The following is a 13,402-nucleotide window of genomic DNA, read 5'->3' on the forward strand; positions in this document are numbered from 1 at the left end:
TGCATGCATTAACATAACAAGTCCTTGGTATCAACAGAAATCACTCCAGTTCAGTGTCCAGGTTTTTTTTATAAAGTCCCATTTCCTTTAAGCTTTAAGCTCTTGATAAGCATTTGCGAACAGATTTTCTCTTCCAGCAACATGTATAATCCATAGATTAGATGGTTGTAACAATAGACTCCATCTGAAAAGCCTTGTACTTTTGTCTCAAAATTTGTCCAAAAACTTCAAAGGATTATGGCCTGTATAAACAATTGCTTCTGATGAATTATTTGCAACATAAATTTCAAAATGCTGCAATGCTAACACCTAACTCAAAGTCTGCTTTTCAATCACACCTTCTCTGTTGTACATTCAGCTTCTGTGAAAAATACTCTTATCAGTTTTTCAATTCCAGTGTCATCTTGTAACAGTACAGTTGCAATGCCTATATAGCTTGCGTTAATGGCCAACTTGAAATGCTTGGCATAATTGGGTACTGCCAAAACTGATGGCATAGTTAATACAGTTTTCAAACTGTCGAATGACTTTTGACACTCCAGTGTCCGTTGAAATTTCTTGTTCTTTTTTAATAGTTCAGCAAGTGGCTAAAATTTGATACACATTTCCAGTAAAATCCACACATGCCCAGAAATCTCAAAACTTCTTGTTTTGTTGTAGGCACTGGGAAATCCACGATAGCCTTGACTTTCGAATCTCTTGGAGCCAGCTTACCATGTCCAATGGTATGGCCCAGATACATGACTTGCACTTTTGCAAATTCACTTTTAGCCAAGTTCATCACCAAGTTAGCTTCTTGAAGTAGAATAAATAATTCTTCCAGATGCTGTAAATGCTTCTCCCATGCCTGACTAAAAACAATTAGATCATTAATATAAACTGCACGATTGCTTAGACCTGCAATTACTTTGTCAGTTTTTGAAATGTCACAGGTGCATTCTTCATATCAAATGACATGACTTTAAGCTGATACAGTCCACTTGGCATTACAAAAGCTGATACCTCTTTTGCTTTCTCTGACAATGGTACCTGCCAAAATCCTTTTAGCAAGTCAATCTTTGTGATAACTTTTGATTGTCCCACTTTCCCAAAGCAATCTTCCAACTGTGGTATGGGATAAGAATCCACTTTTGCCACCACATTCATCTTTCGAAAGTCCATACACATTCTTTGTGTTCCATCTGATTTTAGTTCCAATACAATAGATGAACTCCAGTTACTGCGACTAGACTCAATGATATCATTTTGAAGCATAAAATCAATTTCTTTTTCTCCTTGTGATAACTTTGCCGGATTTAATCTATAAGGTTGCTGCCTTATTGAAGATGACATTCCTATACATACATCATGTAAAACTGAATGTGCCTTTCCCAACCTATTTGCATAAATAGGTTTGTGTGACTGCAATAGCTTTTCTGAATGACTTTGACACTTTCTTGGAAAGTAACTCAATATTTCATTTAAAATTTCAAGCACCCTCTCATTATCCAATTAGAGGAAAATCAATTTCAGAGTCCTGCACTTCTATCTCTTTCTCATCATCCACCATGACTAATATCCCTTTTTGCTAATCTTCCCTGTCAAAGCGCCTTTTAAGCATATTTACATGACACACCTTCTGCTTCTTTCTTCTATCTGGAGTATTTATTAAATAATTTACTTCATTCATCTTCTTTTCAATCCTCTAAGGCCTATTAAATCTTGCATTGAATGAATCATGTAGTACTGGCTACAAAACTAATACTTTCTCTCCAGAAACAGAACTACGAGTTTTAGCATTCCTGTCTACTTACATTTTCACCACTTGCTGTGATGTCTTTAAGTGTTCCTTAGCCAACTCACACACTTTGTTCAATCTTTTTCTGAAATTTGATACATAATCCAGGAGAGTTTTGACCTACCAATTTCTTATGAATCAATTTCAGTGGTCCCCTTACCTCATGACCATAAACTAGCTCAAAAGGGCTAAAACCAGTCAATGCATTAGGAGTCTCTGATGGCAAATAACAAAATGGAATTCCTGTATCCAATTCTGTGCATAATCCTGACAGTATGCTCTTATCATAGTTTTTAAAGTTTGATGCCATCTTTCCAAAGCTCCTTGTGACTCCGAATGAAAAACTGTTGACTTAAACTGTTTTATACCCAAACTGTTCATTTTCAGCCTTCAAATTCATCAGAGTATTTTGGAATTGCAGAACTATTGGGTGACTGGACAAGCTTCAGAACCCCCTTGGAAATGTGGCCATGCACCACTCACAGAGGAGAAGTCTGCAGACTCCCTAAAGTAATCTCATGTAGTCACTGGTATTAACCCTCATGATCAGTCCAAACAGCACAGTCTTGGAGTGTAGGTAATGATGATCCCAGTGCCTGGGCTGAAAGCAGAACATCCAGTCACCTGGCCGAAGCTGTCAGCAGTCAGTCATGTGGGCTGGGGCCTGGGGAATTGTTTGTGGTGAATGTTCATGCACACCCCGCACTGGGCATCATTTCAGGCACCAGTACTCTCTGGCATGCGTGAAAAGGCCTTGATCCACAATCACAGATGATCCCTTGACAGAAGGTGGACCTTTGGAAACAAATGATGACTCTTGCATATTTCTCATTGATACTACAGTGAGGAGACCATCAGGCAGATGGAGCCTGGTGTTATCGTTGCCTGCGGTATTGCTTATAGGCAGGAGGGAAGAATGAGAAGAAGGTGATGGAGGTGTCTGACTTGCCAAATAGAGGATCAGAACCCTCAAGGCCAAATGACTTGGAGTGCATCTATTGCCAGTGGCTGTGAAAGTAACCATTGCACTCAGTTTCTACATCAATGATTTCTTTCAGGCCTCCACCGGGGACCTCTGTGGGATCTCTCAAGTGTCCACCCACAAATGCATGCAAGAGGTCATCGATGCCCTTTTTGCAAAGGCCCGCAATTATATTGTCTTTGACAGAGATCAAGCAAGCTAGAGCACAATGCACTGGGCTCTGCTGAGATTCCCAATCTCCCACATGTGCAGGGTACCATCGACTGCACTCATGTGGCTATGAAAACTCCCTGGCACTGGAAAGGCTACCACTCGCTCAATGTGCAGCTGGTGTGTGACCATAACAAGCTTATCATGCAGGTGTGTGCCAGATACCCAGGCAGCGTCCACAGCTCGTACATCCTGAGTAGGTCTCAGATCCCTGACATCTTCGAGGGACCACATAGAATAGAGGGTTGTCTCATCGGGATCAAGGGTTACCTGTAAAGGACGTGGCTGATGACATCCATGTGATGGCCTCAGACTCCTGTTGAGAGAAGGTACAATGAGGCTCATCCGCAATCTGGACATTAGTGGAGCACATTATAGGGATCCTGAAAATGCCGTTCCAATGCCTGGACAGATCTGATGGAGCACTCTAGTATGCTCCCCTGGGGGTCTAATGCATCATTGTGACTTGCTGCGTGCTACACAACCTGACACTACAAAGGGGGGAGGACTTGGCAGATGATGAGATGGAGGAGCTGCACGTCTCCTCTGAGGACCGTGAAGACGAAGATGGCGATTGGGTCTTGGAAACCAAGGATGCAGGAGAAGAGGCCATTGCCTGGCCATGGGCCAGATGAGGAGGCGTGCCCATGAGGCCCTCATCATCAGCAGATTCCACTAGGTGCACTGAGGATCCTCCTAGACAACTACCTGTATCATGGGCCAGCATGACCACCAACATAGCTACTCCTCTAATTTCACCCATGAACTTCCAGATGGCAGTGCTTTGTTGCACAGAACACTCACATAGACCTCATGCTTTGAAGGATGAGCAAGACTCGAGGGCATTTGTCCGTGCTGAGATGAGGTGCTACCTGAAGGTGCTGCCTCTTCACACGTTCATCCATAATTCAGATTCACAACAGCACCCTACAAGATGCAGGGGCACTTGCACGATCCACAGGCCTTCAGTCTGGCAAAGCTCCTCAAGGAGATCCATCGGAACCAATGCAGCCATGCACGATGTGTTAAGTTGATGGTGACACAGAAACGTGACGCTTGGAACAAGGCAGCTGATGAAATACAGCTACTCTGATTGCACTTAGAGATGACAGTGACATTTGGCAATTTAAGTTAGGGATCTGGAGCTGCATTTATCCTAACCCTACTATGGAGGCGGAGCACCTGAGCATGACGAGGTCAGACACTTGGCTGCTTGATCTTGAGATGCCTTCTCTTACAAACAACCAGTGTGCCCTCATGGCCAGCCCTGGCCCAAGCAAAGTCCAACATGACCAGAGATCTTGAAGCCCTCAAAGGCACAGAGGAGCACTGTTCTGCTTCATCACATACTTGCTCCTATCCAATTGCTCCCCTCCACCATGTCCGAAGCAATGATATGCGATTCCAGAGCATGTCTGAAGGCTGTTTTGGCCTCCAGAAATCACCATTTGAAGTAGCATCAGTATCCTCTTGGAGTGTCAAGGTGATGGGATGCAAAGCGCTGTCTACCAGCTTTGTGACGAGATCCTTCTCCCCAAAAGAGTCACAACTACAAAGTGAGAAATGCTTAAGGTTGGACGTCTTAGTGCCTGGACACAAATGTGCCATTGCTTCATCACCTTGAGGTGGCAAGGTGCTCCAACCTTTTGCTGAGCTCAGCAGATTGGCACTGGGAATGTTAGAAACCGGTTTGGCTAAGGGCAGTGCACATAAGCTCTGAGTATAGGCATATGTCATTATATCCTTCCTGAGAGACAACAGGCGGATGAAGTTGGATGGCACATGAGCATTCTCCATGCTTGAGCACATCTCTCCTTAAACACCACAACTTCACTTCACATCAAGAACACAGATGAGATGGGGCACACCCTTGCCTGAATCATTCAAAGTCGAGAATACACATGATGGGACTCTACGAGGCATGAGAACGAGGTTTGTTCCACAAGCACACTTAGCAGGAAAGTGCAGGCATTACTCATATAGGGAATTACGTTGAAGCAGGACACTCACTGTGGTGAGGTGCTAGCACACTACGCAGAAGAGAGGCCCAGGATAGAGAACAGTGCCATAAGTGGGTGCAGGAACCAGGGTATCACACGTGATTGACAGTAACACAGCTCATCATAAGAAGGAGGCACAAGCAACAGGAGATATAAAATGATTGTGAGTCTATTTACATTTGTGAATATTATATTTATGTGGTTAACGCCAACCTTGTGCAACTACATCTTCTTCACTTCCTTACACTGCCGCTATGTCTTGGTGCTGTCCACCATCCACAATGGAGGTGGAGGTAGCCTACTGACTGCTACATCTGTGGTAGGAGGGCCAAGACCTGGAGGGCCCCGGCCTGCTTTCTGTGTCCTGCTGTTGGGCACGCTCTTCGGCGTATGGAGCTGGAGCTTTTTGGGCCATGAGAAGAGGGGATTTGGATCAGCCAGAAACTCCCAAAATCACTTGGTGCATGGCCCCAGGTTGTTAAGCTGCTGGCCTTCCACCCAGGAGTCATCCATGGCCCCTGGATGACTCCTGGAGAATGGGCAGCTGGAGAGAGAGTGAGGTGCTCACAGCCCTGTCACGTTGACACTGCTGGATGCCACCAATGGCTACGGAAATGGATTGCAGCTCCTGCACCAGCACAGGACCAATGTTCTGGACCAAGGTCTCTATGGTGGCCGCCATCCTACCAATGTGGGCCTTGGTGCATTGTCACCAAGCTATCACCTCAGGCTGAAGGTGGATGGTGTTATGCCATGGTTGATGGTAAATGTTCAGCTGCTCAAATCCCAAAGTGAAACTTGAAACAACAGTCACAACTGTTTTGCAATTTGTACATTTTGAGATGTGTGCCTTGAATTCAATAGTAATAAGTCCACCAAGTCTAATAGGTTTCTTAAAAAACTAAATTAAACCTTTATTAAGTAATAAAAATGATTTCAAGCACATACATAGATTTACAAATTACTACTATAATAATTTCAGAGCAGCCAGACCAGCTGTCTGTAATTCAATTAACCAATTAACCACCACCACCACCTACCCCCACACACACACAGGCCCATAGACACAGACCTGACTATTACTCTACTTTACAATAAATTCCAATAACATTATGAAAATTATTAGATCTTCCTGACATCTCCCTCCATATTGAAAAATGAACCATCATAATTTAAAAAGATGGCTTCATTTTATTAATCCATCTTACACTGCGTCCTATAATCTTTAGAATTGTCTACCTAAACGGAGCTGGTGTATTTGGTGACCGCTTTGGTGCCTTCGGAGACGGCGTGTTTGGCCAATTCCCCTGACAGCATGAGGCGGACGGTGCTCTGGATCTCCTGGGCCGAGATGGTGCGGCGCTTGTTGTAGTGAATGAGGTGCGACGCCTCGGAGGCGATGCGCTCGAAAATGTCGACAACGAATGAATTCATAACACTCATGGCCTTGGAAGAGATCCTGGTGGAAGGGTGGACCTGGGTCAGCACCCTGTACACGTAAATGGAATAGGTCTGCTTGCGAGATTTTCTCCGCTTCTTAAGTGGCTTCTTGGTAACTTTAATCAGCGACTGTTTCGACGCCTTTCGGGACACACCGCCCTTCGTCGCGACTGCCAAGTCAGGCATTGCACTCAGCTCGGACCAACACAAATACTTATCTTTACACTTACACCATTACATTACCAGATGCACGCATTAACATAACAATATATATACAAATCCTTGGTATCAACAGAAATCATTCCAGTTTAGTGTCCAGGGTTTTAAATGTGCAATTTTCCCTTTAAGCTTCAAACTCTTGACAGTGCATTTGCAATCATATTTTCTTGTCCAGCCACCTGTATAATCTGTAGGTTGCAGAAATAAACTCCATCTGATTAACCTTGCGCCTCTGTCCCGAAATTTGTTCAGAAACTTTAAAGGATTGTGGTCTGCGTAAACCATTGTTTCTGATGAATTGTTTGCAAAAAAAACTCAAAATGCTGCAATGCTAACACCAAGCCCAAAGTTTCCTTTTCGATCATTAAATATCTTTTCTGTTGTACATTCAACTATCGTGAAAAATACCTTATTGGTTTTTCAATTCCAATGTGATCTTCTTGTAACAACATGGCCCTAATGCCTATATCGCTTATGTCAACGGCCAACTTAAATTGCTTGGAATAATTGGGTACTGTCAAAACTGGTGTCATAGTTAATACTATTTCAAACTGTCAAATGCCTTCTGACACTCCTGTGTCCATTGAAACTTCTTAACTTTTTAAACAGTTCAGTCAATGGAGCAACCACACTGCTAAAATTTGGTTCAAACTTCTGGTAAAACCCATTCATGCCCAGAAATCTCAAAACTTCCTGTTTTGTTGTAGGCATGGGGTAGTCCACAATAGCCTTGACTTGCACATCTCTCAGAGCCGCCTTACCGTGTCTAATGTTATGGCCTAGATACATAACTTACACTTTGCAAATTCACTTTTAGCCAAGTTGATCACCAAATTAGCCTCTTGTAATTGATAAAATTCCAGATGCTGTAAATGTTCCTCCCACGTCTGACTGAAAACTATCAAGTCATCAATATAAACAGCACAATTGCTCAGACCTGCAATTATTTCATTTGTCAGTCGTTGAAATATTGCAGGTGCATTTTTCATACCAAACGGCATGACTTTAAACTGATATAGTCCATCTGGTGACACAAAAGCCAACATCACCTTTGCTCTCTCTGATAATGATATTTGCCAATATCCTTTTAACAAATCAAGCTTCTTCATTTCTAACTTATGTTTCACTACCTCCAGCTGTGACTCACTGGTGTCAGGTATCACTTCCAAATTTGTTATCATTTCAATTATGTCTGCCTTCTTTGCCCCGACTGGTAACCTCAAATGCAACTTACCCAGCAACTCTGTTAACCTACCCTTAGATACTTCTTGTAACTCAATTAGAGTTATATCTTCTACTTCCAAAATAGTTTTAGCCATGGATACAGCCATTTTTGCAGTCTCACCACTTAAAAAATCCCTCACACCAACTCCTGAATTCAAAGTGCTTCTCGTACTCGTAACCTTAAGATTCACCAACTCCAAACCAATCAAGTAGTTTCAAATATATCCATCAAAGAGCCCCCAGTTTTGTTATGGCACAGCCGATGGTAAATGCCGAGCTGTTCAAATCCCAAAGGGAAACTTGAAACGACTGCTACAACTGTTTTGCAATTTGTATATTTCGAGATGCGTACTTTGAATTCAGTAGTAATAAGTCCACTAGGTCTTTTGGTTTCTTAAAAAAACTAAATTAAATCTTTATTAAATTAAAAAAATTATTTTAAGCACATACATAGATTTACAAATTACTACCATAATAACTTACAGCTCCCCTGGTTAAACTAACTCCCAGTTACACCTCCATCAAGGCAGCAGTAAAAACACATAGGGCTGAATTTTACCTATGTCAGGCGGGCTGGGTGGGAGCAGGTGGGGGCGGGCGTGGAGCTGATCGTAGTGTGTGATTGGTCACGCGCCGCCAAATTACATGGGTGGGAAAATTAAGGCATGCCCACGTAATACACGGCTGGTAGCGCTCAGCGCTACTCATGCGGGCAAGGGGAAGAGGGAGAGTCGGGGCCTGCACTCTTTCAAGCATGCATGCGAAAGAGCGCAGCAATCTCCCTGAGGCATCGAATAATAAATAAATAAATAGCCTAAAAAATTACTTAACCATGTCCCCTCACGTGACCGTGTCTCATGAGCTGGGTCATGTTTGTGCATTTAGCAAAATTTATTTAATTATTTTATTAAACCTTCAGGAAACCTCATCCTGCCTGTGGATGAGGTTTCCTGAAAAACGCAAAGGCAGCTTGGGCTCTTCGCCTGCCCGCCAACCTTAAGGTTGGATAGGCAGCACTGTTAACAATGCCAATAATTTTTTAAATGGCCTTAATAGGCCTTTGACAGGTTGGCGGGCGCGCACCCGCCGAACGCAACATCAAAATGATGCGCGATGACATCAGGATGCACGCCCGACATCATCATGCGTTATTTTATGCGCTGGCATGTCAGGCCTGCCCCCGCATGCTGACGGCAATATTCTGTCCATAGATTTAAAAAACCCAGTAACACAATACCCTGAACAGTCGAATTCAAAGTGAGCTTCCTTAACTTCAATTCTTGCAGTCCAGTTTGGACACAGAGGCTGAAGGCTTTCAACACTTGTTAGATCTTAGAATGCCTTCTTTCCTACACACAGCCTCATCTCCTTTACACCGATTTCTCCCTTTTCGATTTAAATCCCATTGTCCCAATATGTCTTTTCAACTCTACTTTTCTAAAATAAAAATCTTTCATAGTACCAATTTTATCAGTAAGCTTTGGGAGAAATAAACACATTGTTCGGCTTAGCATCTGTTGGCTTGGTGTAACACCTTACCACGTCTTTGAAATTCACTACTTTAATTTATCTAAAAATGAAAATGTTCCCTTTACATCTCTATTTTGACACAGCCGATGGCAAAGGCTGAGTTGTTCAAATCCTAGAGGGAAACTTGAAACAACTGTCATTACCCATTTTGCAATTTGTATGTTTCGAGATGCAGGCTTTGTGTTCATAATAAGACTACCAAGTCTCAAAAGGTTTTTTACAAAACTAAATTAGACATTTATTAATACAAAAAAATATTGTAAACATATACATATATCTATAAAATTACTACTATATTAACTGCAAAATTCCCTTAATTAATCTGACTCTCAGTTACACTCTTGTTAAGGCAACAGTAAATCTTATAGATTAATAGAGACACTTGGCACAGCTCACCCTAGATAGTCACATTCAAAGAACAAACAAAGAACAAAGAAAAGTACAGCACAGGAACAGGCCCTTCGGCCCTCCAAGCCTGTGCTGATCATATTGCCCGTCAACTAAAACATTTTGCACTTCCGGGATCCGTATCCCTCTATTCAAAATGAGTTTCTTTCAGCTCTGGGTCCTTGCAGGCAGACTTGAGGTTTACAGGCTGAAGGCTTCTCACACTTGATGGATCTTAAAATGCCTCTACCTTACCACAATCTCCTTTCTCCTTTATACATTTTTTTCTCTTTGAATGTAAATTTTCCATTGTATCACTAGGCTTTTAATTTTAACTCTTTTAACAATAACATCCTTTCATACCACCAGTTTTATTAGTAAGCTTGGAAAAAAAGTAAACACATTGCTTTGTGTCTTCGAGCTAGGTGGAGGGTTTCACCCTTCTTTTGAATGGTTTATTTAAAAATGCAAATTTCTCCATTGACACCTATGTTTTTAAACTTCCCCAGTTTATCTAATTATAATTTCAAACTTACTTCTTTCTATACATCAAAGTCTCTAGACCAGCTGGCTTTAATCCAATTAAGACACACACACATACACACACATAGGTCAGGATTTTCCCCTTGGTGATTTGGGGGCGGGGCCCACTTGCTGAGGGGAAAATGGCACAGGACGACATCGGGGGGATTCCCTGACGTCATCCCGGTCCATTTAAATCTTCAGGAAGGCGGGCGGAGAATGAAATCAACTGTCCGCCCGCCGACCTGTCACTGACCAATTAAGTCTATTGACAGGCTAATTAACCTTGTTAAAGACCCTGCCCGCCCAAGCTTAAGGCTGGCGGGATGAAGTTTCATGTCCGTTTTTTGAAAATTTAATAAACTTTATGTGTTTCTTATTAACATGTCCGATCTCGTGACATTGTCACATGAGGGGGACGTGTTAATAATTTTAATATTTCTCTATTTTTTGACTTTTCTTACCTGTCATTAAACACCCTGAGACAGCACTTTACCTCAGGGAGCAGTGTGCTCTTTTGCATGCATATGCGAAAGAAAGCACTTTGACAGTTGGGGATTCCCTCCCCCCTGTTGGGCAGGCCACTGGGCGGGCCTTAATTGGCCCGCCCACTCAAAATGGTGGCATGACCTGTTTCGGTGGCGGGGGTTGGCTGCCCACCCACCGCTGAGCCAGTGGGGCCCGCTCGCCTACCAAGGGCAAAATTCTGTCCATAGACACCATTAAACTCTATTTTAAATAATAATTTCCAATAACATTAATATCTCTTCATGACAACCTCACATTCTAAAACTCCAGCCATGTTTACCTATTTAACATTTCAAAACTAGCTTCTCGTCTTGATACATCAAAGCACCCAGACCAGCTCTCTGTAATTCAATTAAAACACACACACACACACACACACACACACACACACACACCACTATTACTTTACTTAACAATAAATTCCAATGACATTATGAAAATTATTATATCTTCCTGAAGGACAGATACCTCCATCATGCGTTACAATCTGAGGAGTGTAGCTGACATCCCTCCCTGATGTTCCTGTGCTTGTCTTTACAGCTCCAGCAGAGTCCAGGGGCTCATCATTGGCCTCGAAGTTAGCAGAATCGTGGCCTCCAGATGTCTTCCAAGAACCAGTGACCTCTGATGTCCCTGCCTCCACCTGCTGTAGAGCAGACGGTGTGCTGTGCTCATCAGATTATGACCCTGAGGGCTACTCTAGAACTATGTGCCACCAAGGTGTGTGTCTCTGAGCTGGTGGAGTGAGCACAGCGATGGGTCTGCAAAAGTACTGTCCTCATGTCCCTCATCTGCAGTGTCGTCAGAGTTGGAGTTGAAGGCCTGGCTCATGAATGCCCTTGGCAGCTTCCCAGAGGTGCCTACGAAAGAAAGGAGAGACAATTAGTGCATGGCAGGTGACTCTGAAACAAGAGAAATCACCCACAGTATGGCTGTCTGATGAATGTTCTTGTGCAGGATCTATTGTGTGCCGCTGACCTCACTGTTAGTGCAGACATGGTCGACATCCTCTGTGGCCAGCTCTGGTCTCGAAGTCCGTTACAATCTTGATCTTGGAAACTCCACCCCAGTATGGGACCTCTCCTTCTTACTGTGAACCAGCTTGTCCTGCATGAAGGCAGATGGAAATAGTGTGAGTGGGACTCATGCGAGGGCAGATGAAAAGGATGCCTGGCATGTGTGGGCAGCAAGTGGAGCCCAGGATAGAATTAGAGCATAAACTCCAGAGGAGATGAGGTCAGATGAAGATGTGAGTGTGTGTGAGAGTGAGTGGTGATGTCCCTTGAGGTGGCCATGAATGAGATCCTTGTGAACATGTGATGGGCTTGAAAGTGTGTGAGTTGAGAGTGATGAGATGGTTGACCTATCATGACGGAACGGATAAGATTGTTCATCCTCTTCCTGCACTGAGTGGCTGAGGTCTTCTGCAGGGTTTTTGCACTGACCACTACTGCGACCGCCTCCCAAGCTAGATTGGTCACCTTGGTGGAAGGCCTGCGGCCAGAGCAGGCATAGAGGACATGGTGGCGGACCTCGACTGCATTGAACAGACCTCCAGTGAGGTGCCACTGAATTTGGGCACAGCATGCTTTCTGCCTTTGGGAATGATGTCTTCACTGGAGCTGCTGCAAAGAGTATGAACGCTACGCAGGGGCATAGTTTAAATATGGCACCTTGAATTAGAGAATGCTAAGGTTACGGCAGGGTGGGCGAATCAGGTGCCAGCAGAATGGCGCGTTCCTCATGGACAAACAACGAATCAGCCGTGGTGCGGATGATTCACTGCAAAAGCTGCCATTGCGGCCGACAGGTAGAACATCATTTTTCCCGCCCGCTAATGGATTTTGCACATTTCAAGGAAAATTCTGGCCCAAGGCTTATATTACAAGGATCACTTTATTTACACTGTTAAGCATTATTTTCATTGTCTCTTCCTCATTAAGAAGAAGCAACAATAAAATGTGACTTCCTCTTGCAACCATTATTGGTGCAACAAATAGCAGGTGCCCTGTTTTAAGAAGATGGCTGACCTTGATAAAGGAAAGCAGCTTAAAATAAGAGGTTTTTAACAATTTATTTGTTCTGTAGCCTTGTTTACTGCACTCTAATGCTAAAACCTCAATTTCTACTGTGCAACGGTGCCTGAGATGGCCCAGTTGGATAAACAACTTGTCTCTTTTACCTCAAGGCTTTCCTGACACACTTAGGCAATAATTGAAGTTTTAGTGTTTTTTGGACTTGTACTTATTCTACAATTATCCAGTGACCGTTTGCCCTGTCCCCAACCCAGGCCACAGAGGATAAAGTGATCCATTGATGAGCAAAGCGGAATGCAGTGTTGGACAAAGATGTATGTGGTGTTATCAGTGGAAAAACATTTTTACTTCTGTAATCAGCCATTCAGGAGCCATTGTGAATTTAATTGGTTAAATAATTGTTTATTGTGCAACAACAACAGAATGTGACTTAGATTTAGTCATTAAATGTCAGGCAAATAATTGTGCAAAATTAAATGCATTGCTTTCTTTTACTCACAAATCATAGATTCCGTGTCACCTCCCAATCCCCCCGTCACCCCGTAAC

General features: G+C 43.2%; 1 protein-coding gene across 1 annotated transcript; it reads right to left on the reverse strand.

Moving 5' to 3' along the window:
• Window positions 1–6,208: 6,208 nt before the first annotated feature.
• Window positions 6,209–12,476, reverse strand: LOC121288959 (histone H2B type 1-A-like). The gene is made up of 3 exons (XM_041207824.1): window positions 12,372–12,476; window positions 6,458–6,604; window positions 6,209–6,373 (listed from the first exon to the last, which is right to left on the reverse strand). Exons 1-3 carry the CDS (start codon window positions 12,474–12,476, stop codon window positions 6,209–6,211), a joined length of 417 nt encoding a protein of 138 aa, XP_041063758.1.
• Window positions 12,477–13,402: the final 926 nt, after the last annotated feature.

The sequence above is a fragment of the Carcharodon carcharias genome, chromosome 16 (assembly GCF_017639515.1).
Source record: "Carcharodon carcharias isolate sCarCar2 chromosome 16, sCarCar2.pri, whole genome shotgun sequence".
Classification (NCBI taxonomy): Eukaryota; Metazoa; Chordata; class Chondrichthyes; order Lamniformes; family Lamnidae; genus Carcharodon; species Carcharodon carcharias.

Coding starts and splice junctions, on each gene's coding strand:
- LOC121288959 (XM_041207824.1), bottom strand. CDS start 12,476: ATGCCCCTGCGTAGCGTTCATACTCTTTGCAGCAGCTCCAGTGAAGAC. Junction 6,605..12,371: donor TCAGTGGCACCTCACTGGAG/GTCTGTTCAATG, acceptor TGTTGGTCCGAG/CTGAGTGCAATGCCTGACTT. Junction 6,374..6,457: donor ATTCCATTTACGTGTACAGG/GTGCTGACCCAG, acceptor GACATTTTCGAG/CGCATCGCCTCCGAGGCGTC.